A 17,209-nucleotide genomic window follows, 5' to 3' on the forward strand; every position below is an offset into this window, starting at 1 on the left:
AAATCATCATAACTCAGTTTCAAAAATGATATTATAGTATTGGCATGATTCCATTCTAATCTTTAAGAATCTATTCAACTGCCATAAACCACTTCAACATCCCATTTAATAGTACAGAAATCTACAACTCTTTAAGAATATCCTGAAGTATCAATAATCTATGTGGCAATGAGCATCAAGTAGTTTTTACAGACCTGTGGTTTACGAGTCCCCGATTATAAGCTTATCATTGGAATAATTGTATAGGGAAATCCCATGGCGAGCTAGACAAAATGAGCAGTTAGTGGTAGGATTTTATCTCCAATATTGATTGGTTATAGTGAAAGTTTTTCGTGGTGATATTTTGTCTGACCTGCCGTAATTCAAGTCAATTTTCCTGTATTGCTTGTATTATTGACAACTCTTTCAGTACTTGCATGATTCATAAGGAAGCTTATTTGTTTTTGTGTTCTAACGTTACTGAGTATCATTAGGAAAATGGATCCTGCAGACAGGTTTGTGTCAATTTGCTCACTTGTTTATCTCTTTACTAAATGTCAACTCTTTACTGGAGTCAAATAAATAACAAAAAAGTCAACTCATTACTAAACTTTAAACAAATTAAAAAAAAAAAAAAATCGAACAATTTTTTTCTTAAAATCAGATTTAAAGTAGGAAAAAACAAATTAATACTTTTTCATTATTTACAATTAGTCTTCAAACTAAGTACTTTTTAACAATTTTATTTCAGTTTATTTAAAAAAAAAAAATTAACATTTCCATACTGATTTTGTGATAATGAATTTGCCTTCGGAGATTCTTGAGCAAAAATATTGATATTATCATATTCAATACAGTACAATGGTACTAACATGGTGCACTTTTGCAGATTAAACAAAAAACTGGATTATGGCATTAAAAATTAATAATGCACTTAGATGTAATTTGATTGATTGGGTTAGTAAGTACACTTCAAATAAACATTGATATCAAAATCAACTGTATGATCAACTTGATTAAGACCTCCAGAAGCAATACAGTTTGTCTTGTATTTTATGCAAAATAGCAAAAACTGCAGTCAGTTTAAAAAAAAAACAACAGCTAAAATTGATAATAAATATTACTGGAGTCGATTTCACAAAAAAAAAACTTAAGACTAAGACTGATTGTAGTCATAAACAAGTCAGTATACTTATGACAAATCTTAGTCGTAAGTTTTTTGTGAAACTGACTCCTGAATGTTCAATCTTAATTGTAAGTTTTTTTGTGAAATGATTCCTGCTAGTTAAAAATTGACTAATTTTGAGATTTTGTCATCAATTTATTGATATGAGCCCTGCAGGCTTAACCCAAAAAGATATTTTTCTACAAAATAGTTTATGTATGCAGATATAGAATAATGATTTTTTTGTTTTTGGAACTGACTTTATCAGCAAGAATATCAAGCAAGCCCCCCAAGGGTGAACTGATAAGGGTGAACTGATATTCAAGCAGATGAAATCAGTATAAAAAAAAACAATGCCATTATATTGACATCTTGTCTTAAAAATATGTTTTTTGACTGAGATGATGAAATCCAAGAAAATAGTTAGTAATATGATTTTGACATGTACAAAACGTTGGTAGTTGTTCAATTATGTATGAATAAAGTTGCTTGCATTTCCTTGGTCAGAATTCACATCTAACCTTTCTGAACTAAAGTGTCTAAATAGTACAGCTTATTAATCCTACCACAGAAGCTAAGGAATTAGCATAGTTTTGTAGAGATTAAAGAATTTTACTAATTTTATAATTTCAGGGGCCATATAATACCTCTTATGAAACTTCTACTTTTCTGTATAATTTATTATGATAAGTACATCCATAAAGCACTTATAGGTTAACTAATTATTCAACTATTGGCTTTAAATAATAGAACAATTTCTTCTACTTTTTTTTTAAAAATATTACACAGATTATCATAATAATTTACAAAAAAATCTAAAAAAAAATACAACAAAATAGGGATAAAAGAAATCTGAATCATATTGGAGTATTTTTTAAATATGCCGTAAGCACTAAAAATTACCAAAAATACTATAAGAAGTTACTGGTACATTTTCAGAGTTTATATGAGAAATGATAATTCTAATAAACAAAAATTTGTATGCTACCCCTATTTTTAGTGCTTTTTATATACTATAAATAAAGGCTTTAAGAGAATATAAATCATAAATATAAGTTAAGCCAGTATGACAGTGCTGTCATCCAAGTTATGTCACAATGGAAATTTGCCAGCTTGTAACAGACAGACTATTTCAGGATCAGCTTGGCTATATGACAAACATCAAGTGTCACCCACAATATTTTTGGCAGTGTGTAGATAGGGTAGAGTTCGGCTTTATATTAAATCTAGGGTAGAGTTCGGCTTTATATTAAATCTAAGAAAGTCAAGATTGAGGTGCAATTTCAATATTTTATAAAAAAAAAATGTCAATTTAGTGGTGGATCCAGGGGAGGGTTCAGGGGGGTTGGAACCCCCCATTTTTATGACAATCAATGCATTTGAATGGGGACGACATATGGTTGAAACAACACACACCCCCCCTTTCTGTAAATGGCCGGATCCGCCATATTACCCATGATGCATAACAAGAGTGCACACGCTGAAATGTCTCGCCTTCTAGATCTTCACTTCTCATTGATATTATGTTGATAGTCCTAAATATAAAGCTTTATTACAACTGTCACCTACACTTAACATTAACCAAGAAAACTAAACATTGCCCAATGAACCATGTTAATGAAGTCAAGGTCAGATGAACCAATCAAGGCAGGCATGTACAGCTAACAATTCTTCCATACAACAAATATAGTTGACCTATTGCCTACAGTTTAAGAAAAATAGACCAAAACACAAATACTTAACCCTTAGCAATGAACCGTGAAAATGAGGTCAAGGTCAAATAAAACCTGCGCGACTGACATGTAGATCATAAAATATTTCCATACACCAAATATAGTTGACCTATTGCATATAGTATTAGAAAAAAAGACCAAAACTCAAAAACTTAACTTTGACCACTGAACCATGAAAATGTGGTTAAGGTCAGATGACACCTGCCAGCCAGACATGTACATCTTACAATCATTCCATACACCAAATATAGTAGACCTATTGCATACAGTATAAGAAAAACAGACCAAAACACAAAAACATAACTATAACCACTGAACCATGAAAATGAGGTCAAGGTGACATATGACACATGCCAGTTGGACATGTACACCCTTACAGTCCTTCCATATACGGATTATACTAGACCTATTGCTTATAGTATCTGAGATATGGACTTGATAATCAAAAGTTAACCTTGTTCACTGATCCATGAAATGAGGTCGAGGTCAAGTGAAAACTGTCTGACATAATTAAGGACCTTGCGAATTATGCACATACCAAATATAGTTATCCTATTACTTATAATAAGAGAGAATTTTACATTACAAAATATCTTAACTTTTGTTTCAAGTAGTCACTGAACCATGAAAATGAGGTCAAGGACATTAGACATGTGACTGATGGAAAGTTTGTAAAATTAGGCATCTTTATTCAAAGTATGAAGCATCCAGGTCTTCCACCTTCTAAAATATAAAGCTTTTGAGAAGTTAGCTAACGCCGCTGCCGCCAAATCAGTATCCCTATGTCGAGCTTTCTGCGACAAAAGTCGCAGGCTGGACACAAATGAAATTTACCATTTGGTTTTGCTAATTGAAACAAATTTGAAATACTTAATTTCCTTTAATTAAGATAAAATTGAGAATGGAAATGGGGAATGTGTCAAAGAGACAACAACCCAACCAGAGAACAGACAACAGCAGAAGGTCACCAATAGGTCTTCAATGCAGCGAGAAACTCCGGCACCCAGAGGAGTCCTTCAGCTGGCCCCTAAACAAATATATATATATATGAATTTTCCTCCCGCACAAATGTCTAAATGTTCGCTCAATGGAATTCAAGTTTTTCCCGTTCCTCAAATGTCCGGATTACCAACAGAAGAATACTTAAAGGACTAGAAAGAAAATTATTGAAAAGAAATTTTTTTGGTATATATATAATAAATTGCGGTTTTTATCTATACGAGTCTAAATTGAAAACTACATTCAAACCTATGATTGCGTTGGATAAAAACCGCAATTTTTATACGTGTGCATGTAAAACAAATTTCGTTGTAGAAGGGTCTTAAACAGCACAAACAATATTTTCCAAAAGACCAAAAAAGTGAAAAAGTATATTTAAACAAAACGCATTTGACTAACAGGTCGAACAACTGATGTTCTTTAACCCTGCTGACTGCCACTGGCGATTGCCAAATAAAATTGATCACAAGATGTAACAAAATGGATCTTAATACAAATTTAATACTAAACAGAAATTTTTTTTTAACTTGTGGCCACGATGTGATGCCACAAACTTACGGTGTCAATATTTATTTAGTACACCAGATCCGGATTTCGACAATAAATGTCTCTTCAGTGATGTTAGGGATCGAAACGGTATTTGGAAGACCATATAAAAAGTACCCTCATTTTTAGAGAAAGTACCCTCATTTTTAGATAGACGCTTGAATTTTAAGAGTCAATGCAATGTAGGATGAACAAATCATATAAACCGGAGGGAAAATATGATACAAGCCCAAACGAAAAAATATAAACGAGTCTAAATTGAAAACTATATATATATCAGCATAGTTGGAACTAAATTATCATAGCTTCTCTTATTCAAACAAAAGCACCTTATTCTTTACACATAAAAATACTATATATCTTTCCATTAGAATGTGTGTTACCAAGATAGAAAATATCATAAGGTATCCCATTTATATTTTGATATTTAATCAATCATATTTCATTTTACCAAAAAATGCGTTATTTTTATTACAAAACTTCATCTCATAGAAAATAGAGCCATAACAGCTGCTGGCATATTTTTCAAAAAAGTTTTTTGTTAGTATTTTGAAACATGCAATTCAATAATTATGTCAAAATTTAATGCACAAACAAAATAAACAAACCACTTGAGTGCTTCTGTTTTCAATATATTTCAATGCTTCAGAGAGCAGTATAATTAAGTAAATATCCTGTTATCCTCATAAACATTTCTAATCATAATTTGTAAAATGCAAATTTTCATAAAAGTTCAATTGTTTCTAATGTAATTGACAAATAAACTGCACATTTGAGATTACAAATATGTTATCAAATGTCTGTCTACAAATTAACGTTCCCTACATATAATTGAAATTCTTGATTTAAATAAGGCTTCTGAATTTGTACAAGTAACTGGGTTACCACAAGTCAATACATGGAAATCCTACATTCAGTAAGCAACTTCAGTTTTCTGAGAAAACATAATTTTAATTAACTTACATTTTGCCAGGCATTTGAACAACAAGCCATTTTTCAATTTAGCAGAGTTAAAAAGCAGTAGCCTGTATATAAGAAAACATCTGCATACAAATTTAAATTAACGAGAGGTGTAAGTTTGGCATCACTGTATTGTTAGATTGCTGCTATCAATCATAATGCAACATCTGCATTTATTCATTTTAATTCTTTGAGAAGTCTGACATTAAACCGAACACCAAATAAACAAATTCTGTTCCAAAAAAAAAATAACTGTTATCCATTTGGAATTTTTACAGATCCAATAATATTTTTTTCCACTGTTATTGAATACCTAGCTATATTAGATGACAAGGGATGTTCAACTTGCTCCCTAGCAAAATCCAACCTTAATTCTGAAATCACTGAATATATCTTATTTATAACAAAATTTTGATTTGGTAATGGAAAAAGTAGTAAAGCAGAAACCACTTCCCCTTCTATTGAGCATTGAGTTCACTCCTTGATTTTGTTTCATACTGCTCAATCTTGAGTTGTTAGCATATGTATGGACATTTGTGTGTCTTTTGTGATATATATATTACTTTTGTCCACAATGCTGTCTGTCATGTGTATGTTCTCTTACTTTAATCAATGCAAATTCTTCTAAATTCTTTAAATATCTAAACAAAAAAATCTATAAGTACTGTGAAAAACTCTTTAATCTAGTGCTGTGTGATTTAACATATATTACAAAATGTATGAAAAGGTGAATTCTCTCACTTATTTAATTTAGTACTTAAAACAAATTAAGTGAAGAAAAAAATATTCAGCCAAAAAAACATCAAACATATAGGGTTTGTTAACTAATAGTAAAAATTATCACATCAACTTTTTTTAATGTTAAAATTTTTGTTATTTTTCTTAAATATAAATATAACTTTTAATTTTGACCTTCTTTTAATTACATCTGAGCATAGATTATATATATATATAAATATCAATTTAGATTTTTAAGTTCAGTTGTTCTCAACAGCATCTTTTTCAGTCTCTCCATTTTAGACTATTTACGTTTTCCAATATATCTTGTGTAAGGAAAACTGAAGAGACATAAACAGACAGATGCACTCTTTCAAACTCCCAGAACTGTAAAGAAGACATCAAACATGTCAACTTAAATCTATTTAATTCTGTATGTGACAAAACAAAGTATATTAATTCTACGTTATATGTTTCAGGACACTGACACAAACTTGATGAACGGCAGAGACAAATCGTTAAAAGCTTTCAAGTGAGATAATTATCCAGCTCCGATGCTTTTTTTCCAATTTGAGGTGACATAATTTGAACTGCGAAACAAAACCATTTAATATACATTTAGTTGTGACAGATGCTGTAGGAAATCTATTATTGCCTCTTCACTCCTGCAGACTTTCACCAGAGGAAAATTATGGAACTACAATACTGACTGTGCCAATTTACAATTTAACTAGTCCAAATAATGAAAATGGTAGTCTTCTATTTAAATCTACAAGACATCAATGCAAAACAATCAAGCCTCCATTTCAATCTCTGGCGACTTTACAGGATGATTCAGTAGCTTTAGTAATTAAAGAAAAAAACATGTGATTATTGAACATTTTAAGGAAACATGCATTTATCCCTAAGACAGCTGATAAAAGGGAGATTAATTATTTTTTTGCTGCTTGGAATGAAATTATTCACCGGTATTGAAAGTAGAATGGATTGGAATGTGGAATGTCCTTTGAAATGTGCTTGCTATATCGGAAGATTAGATACAGAGAATTTCAAACAAGTGATGAAAATAGTCAATTGTACAAACGCTGGACTTTTTTTAATACCACAAAATTTGTCTTCTTCCACGGAAGCTTTAATTGTGTCGAATAACTCAATAAAAGATCTGAATCTTCCACCAAGGATGCGGCAGCTGAAATATTTAGATGTGTCAAACAATAAGGTTACAACTTTCGACAAACAAATTCAAAAACTGATTCAGTTGAGAAATCTTAATCTACATAGTAATTTTATTACTACTCTAAGAAATGGACAATTTTCAGGCTTGAAGTATTTAATAAACTTAGATTTATCCAAAAACAAGTTACGTTACATTGAGAAACATGCCTTTGGAGGACTTAACTACGTTCAACGTCTTAATTTAGAAGATAATAACTTGAATACACTTGAAAATCAATGGTTTGTCGGGATGCCATCTTTAAAATGGCTATATTTGTCAAGAAATGTTTTAAGAGAATTGAGGAGTGGTGTATTCGATACATCAAATCATCTTGACACTATCAGCTTCACGGAAAACAAAATAAGAAATATTGAGAATAATGCTTTCTTTGGGCTTGAACAACTCGCTACATTGGATCTTTCTAATAACAATATTTTATCTATTCCATCAAAATCATTTCTCAAGCTTCCAAATTTAAAGAAACTGAATTTTGATGGAAATCCAATTTACAGACTAGTGCGGGAAACATTTAGTAATCTAAACGTTTCCGTACTTTCTCTCAGTTACATGCCGCACCTTTCAGTTATTGAGGAAGGAGCGTTTGCCAACTTAACCAAACTCATATCACTTCAACTCCATGACAATCAAAAACTTGTGTTCATTGATCCAAATGCATTTGAAAACATTCCAAGTCTTCGAAATTTATATATTCACAATAACCGCTTGCGAGTGCTTCCTCATAAAATTATTCAAAGTCTGCCATCAATTAAAGTATGTCATTTTTACAGCAACCTTTTGCATTGTGATTGTAACATTGACTGGATGGTCAACGACATCTTGTCTAAAAATCACACATCAATCATGTACGACGGGGCCATGTTAATATGTTATACTCCTCCTAGCAGGTATGGACTGCCGATTGTCAGTCTCCCACAAACAAATCAAACTCAAAACTGTGTTCCAATGACAATACCGATCTACGATAAAAATTACGAAGTGAGTATTGGTGAAGAGTTACGACTTGAATGTCATGCGACGGGTGTTCCCGAACCAAATATAACGTGGATGTTACCTAATGGATCTATGTTATCTCAGAGCATTAAATACAATAGAATTGAAGTGAAAGATAAGTTTATATTAATCGTAAGACATTTACAAAAGTCTGACAGCGGATTGTATGCATGTCAGGCTACGAACAGTGAAGGTTTCGATATAAGTGAAACATTGGTCAAAGTAATCAATAAGCCTATAAGAATAATTGCATTACCATCAACCCTAAATTACATTACAATTACATGGAATGGCACAAAATACTGGTCTATGATTTCCGATTATCAAATACATTACAGAGAAGCTAAGAGTAGAGTTAATTATAGGATTGTTCATCTCAGCCCGTATTCAAGACGTTATACATTTTCTAATTTAAAATCCTATACGAGTTATGAATTTTGTATTGTCTATGTCTATTCTACCGAAGTGTATCCAGTGGATTGTATCAATGCTACGTCTGGAAAGGCATTAGATTATCTTCCAGGAATAACGTCTGTGAATACTAAAGCAGTGGCTGCTGTAATAACAATAGTTGTTATGATTTTTATATTAGCATGTGCTGTAATGGTTGTACGAAAATTTAAGAGACGGAAGAGCTATAATAGCACTACTGATGAAGAAGACACATTTGTAACAACACAAATTCCTTTAGAAAATGTCTACCAGCCCAATACCTACATGTGTTCTTCAAAAACTTCCTTAATTAGAGCTCAAGAACAATAGATCAGCTCAAATCATTCAAGTTATTTCCAATTCAAATTTTCATTGCAGTTTGAATTTACCATCAGGATGATTGGAAGTTGATGTCATAATTAAAAAAGATCAAACTTAATTCCATGCATTGATATCCGTGTCCTAATTTCATTCATTTTTGGTTCATCATGTTGATTGGCAATTTAAATTAACAACTCCTCTTTGAAAGTAAAATATTTCAATGAAGCAGCCTTCAGAGACACTTTAGAAACTTAAAAAAATTTTCACTTCTCTTATCTTATTTTTACTCCAAATGATTTTTGCAGGTCTATAGCAAAACATGGGACTTTGCTATTATCTATACACATGAGGACTTCAAATGGAAATTAATCTATGAGGTACTCTCACTGGCACTTGTCTCAATCCCCCCCTATATAACTTAAAATAATATACCGGTATTAAGGTATAATATAGGAAAAAATATTTCTGAGACAAGTGCCTGTGGGTACTCTGGTTTTTAAAAGAGTTCATCTTTTAAAGAGGTCATTAATAATGTCCAATTGGATGCAATAGTTATACTTGCATAATGTTCGTAAATCAAAAAGCTATTATTCATCTATCATTGTTTCATTTTTTAATGTAATAAAAACAAAGAGCAAATCAAAACTGGTCAGTATTGAAAACATTTACAAATAGGGCATCAAATTAAATTGTACAGTCATGATAATATACATCTTGCACAATTTTTGTTGTTCAACTGAAAAAAATAGGAATATCAATCTTCATAACAATAAAAACACATTCAGAATCCTTTCCACATATTCATTCACTTAAATACTTATATTCTTTCATCGCTATTACATTTCTGGTTTTCATGTCTATTTATAAAAACTAATGAATAAAGATCAAAGTAAAAAATGTGTGTGTTTCAACAAAACACAACAATATTTTGGTTAAATATATAGAAATTGGACAAAACACTAGTTTTTGACGACCTTGGCTAAGGGAGATAACTCAATAAACCAATACTGAATAGTTAGTGTTTAAACAATACTTTTTAAGCATTCGTGTGAAACAGAATGAAAATGGTATATATATGCTACATTAAAGCTTACAATATATTTATGAAACTGAGACACATTAGCAATACTAGTGACTTTTAAGAGATTTGTCCCTTAGCGGTAACCTTCTTCAAAGCACCTGTTTGATTATCAGGTTTTAGCATCTACATTTATTTATGTATACTTTATTTTTGCATTATGAAAAGCCAGTTATAACAGAATATGCATGTAAAAAAGAATATCAGAATTATCTTATCTTTACCAGAAAACTATTCTAGAACAGCTTTTGATAACAATGGTTGACGTACTTCAACAAACATGACAAATGGCATCTGTATAATATTTGGATTCTATCAATTAGTATCAATTTTTCATATCCCCAAATTTAACTTAATTAAATTTTGTGTAACATTTTGAATAATTTCTTTTTTTTCCCTCTGTTCAACTTTGTAACAAGCAGAAGTTACCTTTCAAATATATATACACAAGTGATAGAACATAAGATCTGAAAATTTTCAAGAACTGTGATGCCATTGTCAACTCAAGCAAAAATATATAGATGTACATGTATGGACATTTGGACACATGAAACAATCTTTCCTAACTTACGTGTCAAGAATATCATTTTTTTTGCTTAAAAAAGTGGTAATTCATAGAATAATGAGCATTATCAGTGTTCCCTTACATGTTCTCTTTATCCATCTTCTATTGATGGTTTTATACAAAAATCAAAACATGTTGATCAATAAATTTCTGCAGCAGTCCCTAATGTGTTGTTGTTATAAGACTCTCTACATTTTATGTTTTATTATCATAACGACCCTGCATACCCCCGGGTATCCACTTTATGGACTCTACCGTACTACAGACTCACCAGCGTTGGTTCACTTTCGTTTGTAAAAAATCAAAATAGTTATATAATTGAATCTAGTCAAAAGGTCTTTAAGGTACATGTATAATTGTGTGTATTTTACACACATGTTCTGCATTGTTATTTTATAATTCTTGTGTAAATAAAATTTATGTGCTAAAATAAAATTATCAACATGATCAATTTGTTGTTTATTTCTTTTATTGAAGTTGACGAATTACCGTATACGTTTTTTTGAATGTTACATATATGATATACATTATACATGTATTAGATGAAAAGATACAATGGAGATCTGTATAACGTAGTTATAACGTCCATTTATACTGTGGAATCATTATTATTCGTTGGATAGCAATTTTCGTGGATTTCGTGGGTACAGGTGAAGCATGAATTTAAATGTTCAACACATTACAAATTTTCTATCAGGTTGTATTTAGACTTTTGCAAAACCACTAAATTACATATCCACCAAAAAGGCAGATTTTTCGGCAATCCACGAAAATTGGTACCCACGAAAATAAATAAATCCACAGTATTAAACAAGAGAAGCTTCAGAATGTAACAATAAGATCAAAATGTTGATTGTAATCTTTTGTTGTTCTTTTGGGTAGATAGGTACATGTAGTACTACAAAGAAAGCCAAAAAATATTCGGTTTTGGAGATGCTGAGGTGTCAATCAAAACATTGAAGAAGTCAAAGTTTAAGGCGGTCAAATACTTATGCACCGCTAATGGAGATTATCTTAATAGGGATAAGACTGTTTAGTGATTACTAAAGAAAAGATCATGTACATACAATGAGATGTCTCACCTGCTTCACTAATCACAAATGGATTTGAAAGACTACCCGGTATATGAATTAAAGATCAAGGTTTTACTACAGACATCAAACAAAACTTAAAATTATCTTTATTCATAAAAATACAAAACAAGGTCATATGAACCCTGCAATAAGGACATTCCGATATTCACCTACTTTACAATTATATCCTTTCACAAAAAAACTGTTGTCCACGTGCATTTATGCCAAAAGAATGTAAATGATAAAAAACTTAATGTTGACCAAATAACCATGGACATGATGTCATAATCAGATAAACCGTTCAGACAACCTTGTAAAACATACATTCAAACCAAATAATTTGAACTGCTGATTATAGTATCTGATAAATGGATCATGATCCTTGCAAATGAGTTCAGGGTCACATGAAGACTGCCAGACACCAACCAGAGTTGACCTACTGCTTATATAGTATATATAAATGAACCTTTATCACAACAACTTAATATTGATCATAATTTATGTATCTTTTTTCTAAGCAAACTTTATATCAATCACCATTGTTCACAGCTTGTTAAATATCACCCAATTTACACAATCCAATTTCAAATAATGATATTTTCCCCCTATAATCGGCGCTTTGTAACATAAATATTTAATTTTTACATATATATCATGATATATTAGAAATAATATAAAAATAAGAAGATGTGGTTTGATTGCCATTGAGACAACCCTCCACCAGAGACCAAATTATGCAGAAGTAAGCAACTTAAGACCACCATACCATCTTCAACAAAGAGCAAAACCCTTACTGCACTGCAGGCTATTAAAGGCCCAATTATGACGAATAGTTCAAACAAGAAAACCAATGGCCTGCCTTATGTACAAAACAATAAACAAAATCCAAATATGATATATATACATCAACAAAAGACAATCACTAAATTACTAAATCACAAAAAATCTTAAGTGTAAAATTTATCGTAAGTCTAAAATATTCCTCAACAATTCAACTAAATATTTTTTATTGTAAGATTAATTTTACACTTAAGATTTTTTTGTGAAAAGGGCTACTGACTGGCACAAAAAGAATATGGTGGTGTAAAGCCTGTAACACTGCATGCACAATAAAATGTTTCTGTTAATTCAAATGGGGGACTTGGTGGCTGAGTGGTCATCTGCAGTGATAACTAGGATATAAACCCTGAGTAAGAAATCACAGCTAATTGCAGACCTGTGCGTTCAACTCCAATCTATAGATATAAGTAGATGTGGTCTGGTGTGTTTTAAATTTTGGATTCCATTGAAGTTTGAAAATATATTGACAGTTGAAATGCATTCAGTTTTAGTTTAAAAGTATTGAGGTTTAGAGAAAATCTAAGTTCTCTCAGATTATTATTTAGTTGAAAAATACAAAATCATGTACAATTTGGTAAGAAGCATACAACAACTTCAACAAGGCTGAAATATCTTTAAAACTATGATGGAAGTAGCAGGAAAAAATCTTTGGATATAATTAGATTCATTTGTGTCTTTTACTGTCTAGTTACCTTTTCATTTCAATCCAATAATGTTTTATTAATCCACAATATAGGTAGAAAAAATATAAATAGAAAGTAGGTGTGAGATTGGCAAAAGAAAGATAACTCTAAAGAGTCATAATCCTAAAACTGAAAATATCTACACAGTATATAAACAGATCATTATAAAAGGGGCACTAGCTGCCAAATTCATGGTCACCGATTTGACTCAAATTCTCATATTTTATTTATTATAATGTAAAACATTTTTCCAAACTATCAAAAGTATAAAATAAACAATTTACAGGACATGGTCTCAATAAGATGTAGCTTCGTTTCGTGTGAATTTTAGCCAAAACGCCATCTAATTAACTATCAAGTTGACCTTCTATGACCATATAAGCTATGTAAACATAAACATGGATATAAATAGAATAAACAACTCGTGCAATTGGATTTTTATAGGTCTGTTAAATTTTGTATCTATAATACTAAAATTACGAGGTCCAATTTGTCAGCCGTCATTGGGAAAAAACGACAAATCAAAGAATTCAACTTTATATATAGCTAATAAAGGACAATGGTGTAGATTAAAAATTACACCACTTCAGACCCTTTTGTTTTCCACATAATTAATATTGCCAATAATTAACAAGTTCCGTGTCAATCCGATATCGATACCAATAGTATATTAACCTGTTACCTATAATCTTATCTGTACGTTCCTCATCTGACAGGTGCACCACCGAACGGTGTATTTAGGATTTTGCTATATACACGGGTCATAATCACAGGGCACTACTAAATTAATTCAATCATTGTCAAATTGTTCCCTATTGTAGTTTTTTAATCAGTGAGACTTTCTAAGATAACAATACGAATACTAACAATCTGGACTTAAAATGAGGCGTATATGTAAGGAACAGTTTTCAATCTGTTAGCTGGCATGACGTAAAACAGCGAATCAAAGAATTCAACTTTATTTATAACTAATATAGGACAATGCTGTTAAGGAGGCTCGAGGGTATAAAAATTTCAGAAAAAAATTAAACATTTGTTTTTCATTACAAATTTTATTTATTACCTTTTGTAGTTGTTACTTTATCATATGATACAAAAAACATTCAAAACAATAAATTCGTGTTGGCCACAGATGACTTTTAAAATGTAAACATCATTGAAAAAGTTCCAAATTATCTCCCTTTGGTGGAAAAATGCCATTTTTTGGTTTTAACATTGAAATATCTCTTTTAACTCATCGGTGACCTATATTTTTTAATATAATTTTTATATATGCTGTACTTAAACTAAATTATTGTAAAATTTGAGCGATTTCTGTAATAAATTTCTTTTTTTATTTCGATATTACCTTTATTTCTCCTATTAATTCAACAGAAAAACACCACTTTTATGCTTCTTTCGAAGGCAGATTGTGAGCGCAAATGAACGGTGACCCCATTTTTTTATTTTATTTTTCTAATAATGATAAGATAAAGTTCATTTAGGCCACGGTTTTTTAATTTGTTGGTTTACGGATTTTCTCCATGAAAAAGTCGGGTCGGTCGGTCGGGAAAAAAAAGAAAAAAAAAGATCTTTCAAGACAGAAAACTGATATATGCAAAATACAAATATATTTCACCTTTCTAATAATATGTTTGTCGTACTATTTTGTCCTCATTCTTAAATTTTAGTTCGATGAAATATTATTGCTCAGCTGTAAACATCGCATGACATTGTCTAATAATTTCCCGTAAAAAAAAGAAAAGGGGGGTACACTGACAAAGACAAAATTAAATCATCATTTCACAAACAAGAAAAACAGATTCATGTCAGTAGCTCTTAATCAAAATTTGGTGAATAATTATAAGCACGAAAAACTGATAAAGAAAAAAATGTAAAAACGTCGTACGAAAATAAGTTTCAACACACGTGTCAAAAAACGTAATAGACTCGTCCACTGGAAAAACGAGAATATCAGGTTAAATAATCTGTAGTCATGAATTCCTGTTTTTTGTCCAAATGGACGATATTTTTTTATTATCTATGAAACAAGAAAATATCAAATGATTTGTTAAAATTCAGTACTTTAACTTGATGTCTTGAACTTACACCTGTCCACATTTGGACAAGTCTATTTCTATGAGAACATGCATCTTACGAACTGGTGACAAATAAGGGAAACGAACTTATTGTGTAATTGGTTTTAAACACAGGTTTCGTTCCGCAAAGTTATTTGCGCAAACGACATTTCAAGGTCATTAATAATTGATTTGTCTATTTTTAGTAACGTAAACTACAACAGTTTCATTTTTCACAACAGAACATGTCATCACTTATGTTAGTGAATAATGCTTTTTATTTCATAAACAAAGGATTTATAAACAAAGGATTTTTAATTATTTTTCAGGGATAATGCATTTGTTAGGGTCGGCGTGAATAAAAAAGCCTAAAATGTCAATTTTATTTTTATTCTGGAAATCGGCAAAATCGGGTCGGCGGATCCGTAAACCAACAAATTAAAAAATCCTGGCCTTATAGAAAAATATAGAGAAATCCTATATAAATGATTTAGACCCGCGAACCCCCTTAATTAAAAAATACTTCATTCCAGGAACTTTTGTTTTCCTAATAATGTATATTACCAATAATTTGCCAAGTTCCAGCTCGACAGGTTCACACCACGGGGGGGTCTCAACATGGGATTTTGGGTACAGGTGTGCAGCTGGGATTTTAAAAACACCCCCCATTCATATATTGAATAATTGTGAAATCCCTACCTATACATATATTTCTCAGCGAAATCATAACCCATTCATATATTTATCACCCATTGATATATCACAATCGGTCAATTACTACCTATTGATATATTTCCTCGGTAAAATTGCACCCCATTGATATATTTGACGGATCAAAAAAGGGACCCATTCCAGCGGCACATATGTATATACCTTTATATAGGAAGAGACCCCCCCGTGGTTCACACAGAAAGAGTTTGAAAGCAGAGAACACTGTGTATCTTATAATCGGCATTTAACTTTATAAGATGACAAAACCAACACTGAAATAAGTCTTACGCATAGTTATATGCTTTAACTCAGTCACGGACCCGCGATTTCACGGGTGTGTTCTAGTTATAGATTAAAAATTTATGTTTATCGTCGTTTTTACCTTTATGAGAATGATTTTGTGTGGATTGATTCAGTTAATCAAATTATTAACCTTTGTTTCACTTTCAATGTTGACATTCTTTTCCTTTAAATACCCATACACAGACAATGCATGTGTATTCTATCTCTTTCTACTGGGTAAAATTGGAGTTTACATGAATACGGATTTAATGAGGTCGAGTTATTAATTGCAAGTGAATAATTCATTATCAATGTTTATGAGCTTAATTTGACATAATGAACCATTTCAGCTGATAAAAGCAAATTATTATTTTACTATTTCACTTTCATATATGATTGAACAAAAAAAATCATACTTTTGATTTTTTATATATCTGGTAGCTAGTGCCCCTTTAACAAAGTCAGAAAATTGAGTACTTGCAAACAGAATGTGAAGCCTGCATAAATCTGCCAGACAAAAGAGAAACTTTTATTTCAGGCCAAAGGATCAAGAGAATGTATGACAAGGCCATGTTATTGGGCCTGGATATTCAAAAATCAAAAAGTATCAAAAAGTCCAATTAACATTTTATTATAGGTCCAATCAGATACAAGTCATACTTCCTCATTATTCAAGTGCTTCTAAGAACTTTTAATTCAATGTATTAAAAAAAAAATGTTTTGACAATGTATTTGATTATCAAAATTTAATTTTCACATTAACAGTTGACTCTTGACCCTTAAGTCAAATTTTCTAAAAAGTACAAACAAACTCACACCTTTTTCAAACTGACCATCGTTG

The 17,209-nt window shown here is 31.0% G+C and overlaps 2 protein-coding genes across 3 annotated transcripts in view; one reads left to right on the forward strand and one right to left on the reverse strand.

Annotated features, from left to right (window-relative positions):
- The window catches only part of LOC143075917 (leucine-rich repeat neuronal protein 1-like), a 31,596-nt gene extending 20,427 nt beyond the window's left edge, over positions 1-11,169 (forward strand). The window contains exons 1-2 of one of the 2 annotated variants that reach the window (XM_076251512.1): positions 171-494; positions 6,579-11,169. In XM_076251512.1, coding sequence (XP_076107627.1) covers positions 6,992-9,088 — 2,097 coding nt within the window. In that variant the 5' untranslated portion in view covers positions 171-494; positions 6,579-6,991 and the 3' untranslated portion in view covers positions 9,089-11,169. Of the gene's footprint in view, positions 1-170; positions 495-6,578 lie in introns of those variants that run through there. The other variant, XM_076251504.1, reaches the window with a different exon arrangement.
- The window catches only part of LOC143075937 (mitochondrial inner membrane protease subunit 2-like), a 60,087-nt gene that overhangs the window by 31,680 nt on the left and 11,198 nt on the right, over positions 1-17,209 (reverse strand). The gene's annotated exons all lie outside the window — the stretch shown is intronic.

This window comes from Mytilus galloprovincialis, chromosome 1 (genome assembly GCF_965363235.1).
Source record: "Mytilus galloprovincialis chromosome 1, xbMytGall1.hap1.1, whole genome shotgun sequence".
Lineage (NCBI taxonomy): Eukaryota > Metazoa > Mollusca > Bivalvia > Mytilida > Mytilidae > Mytilus > Mytilus galloprovincialis.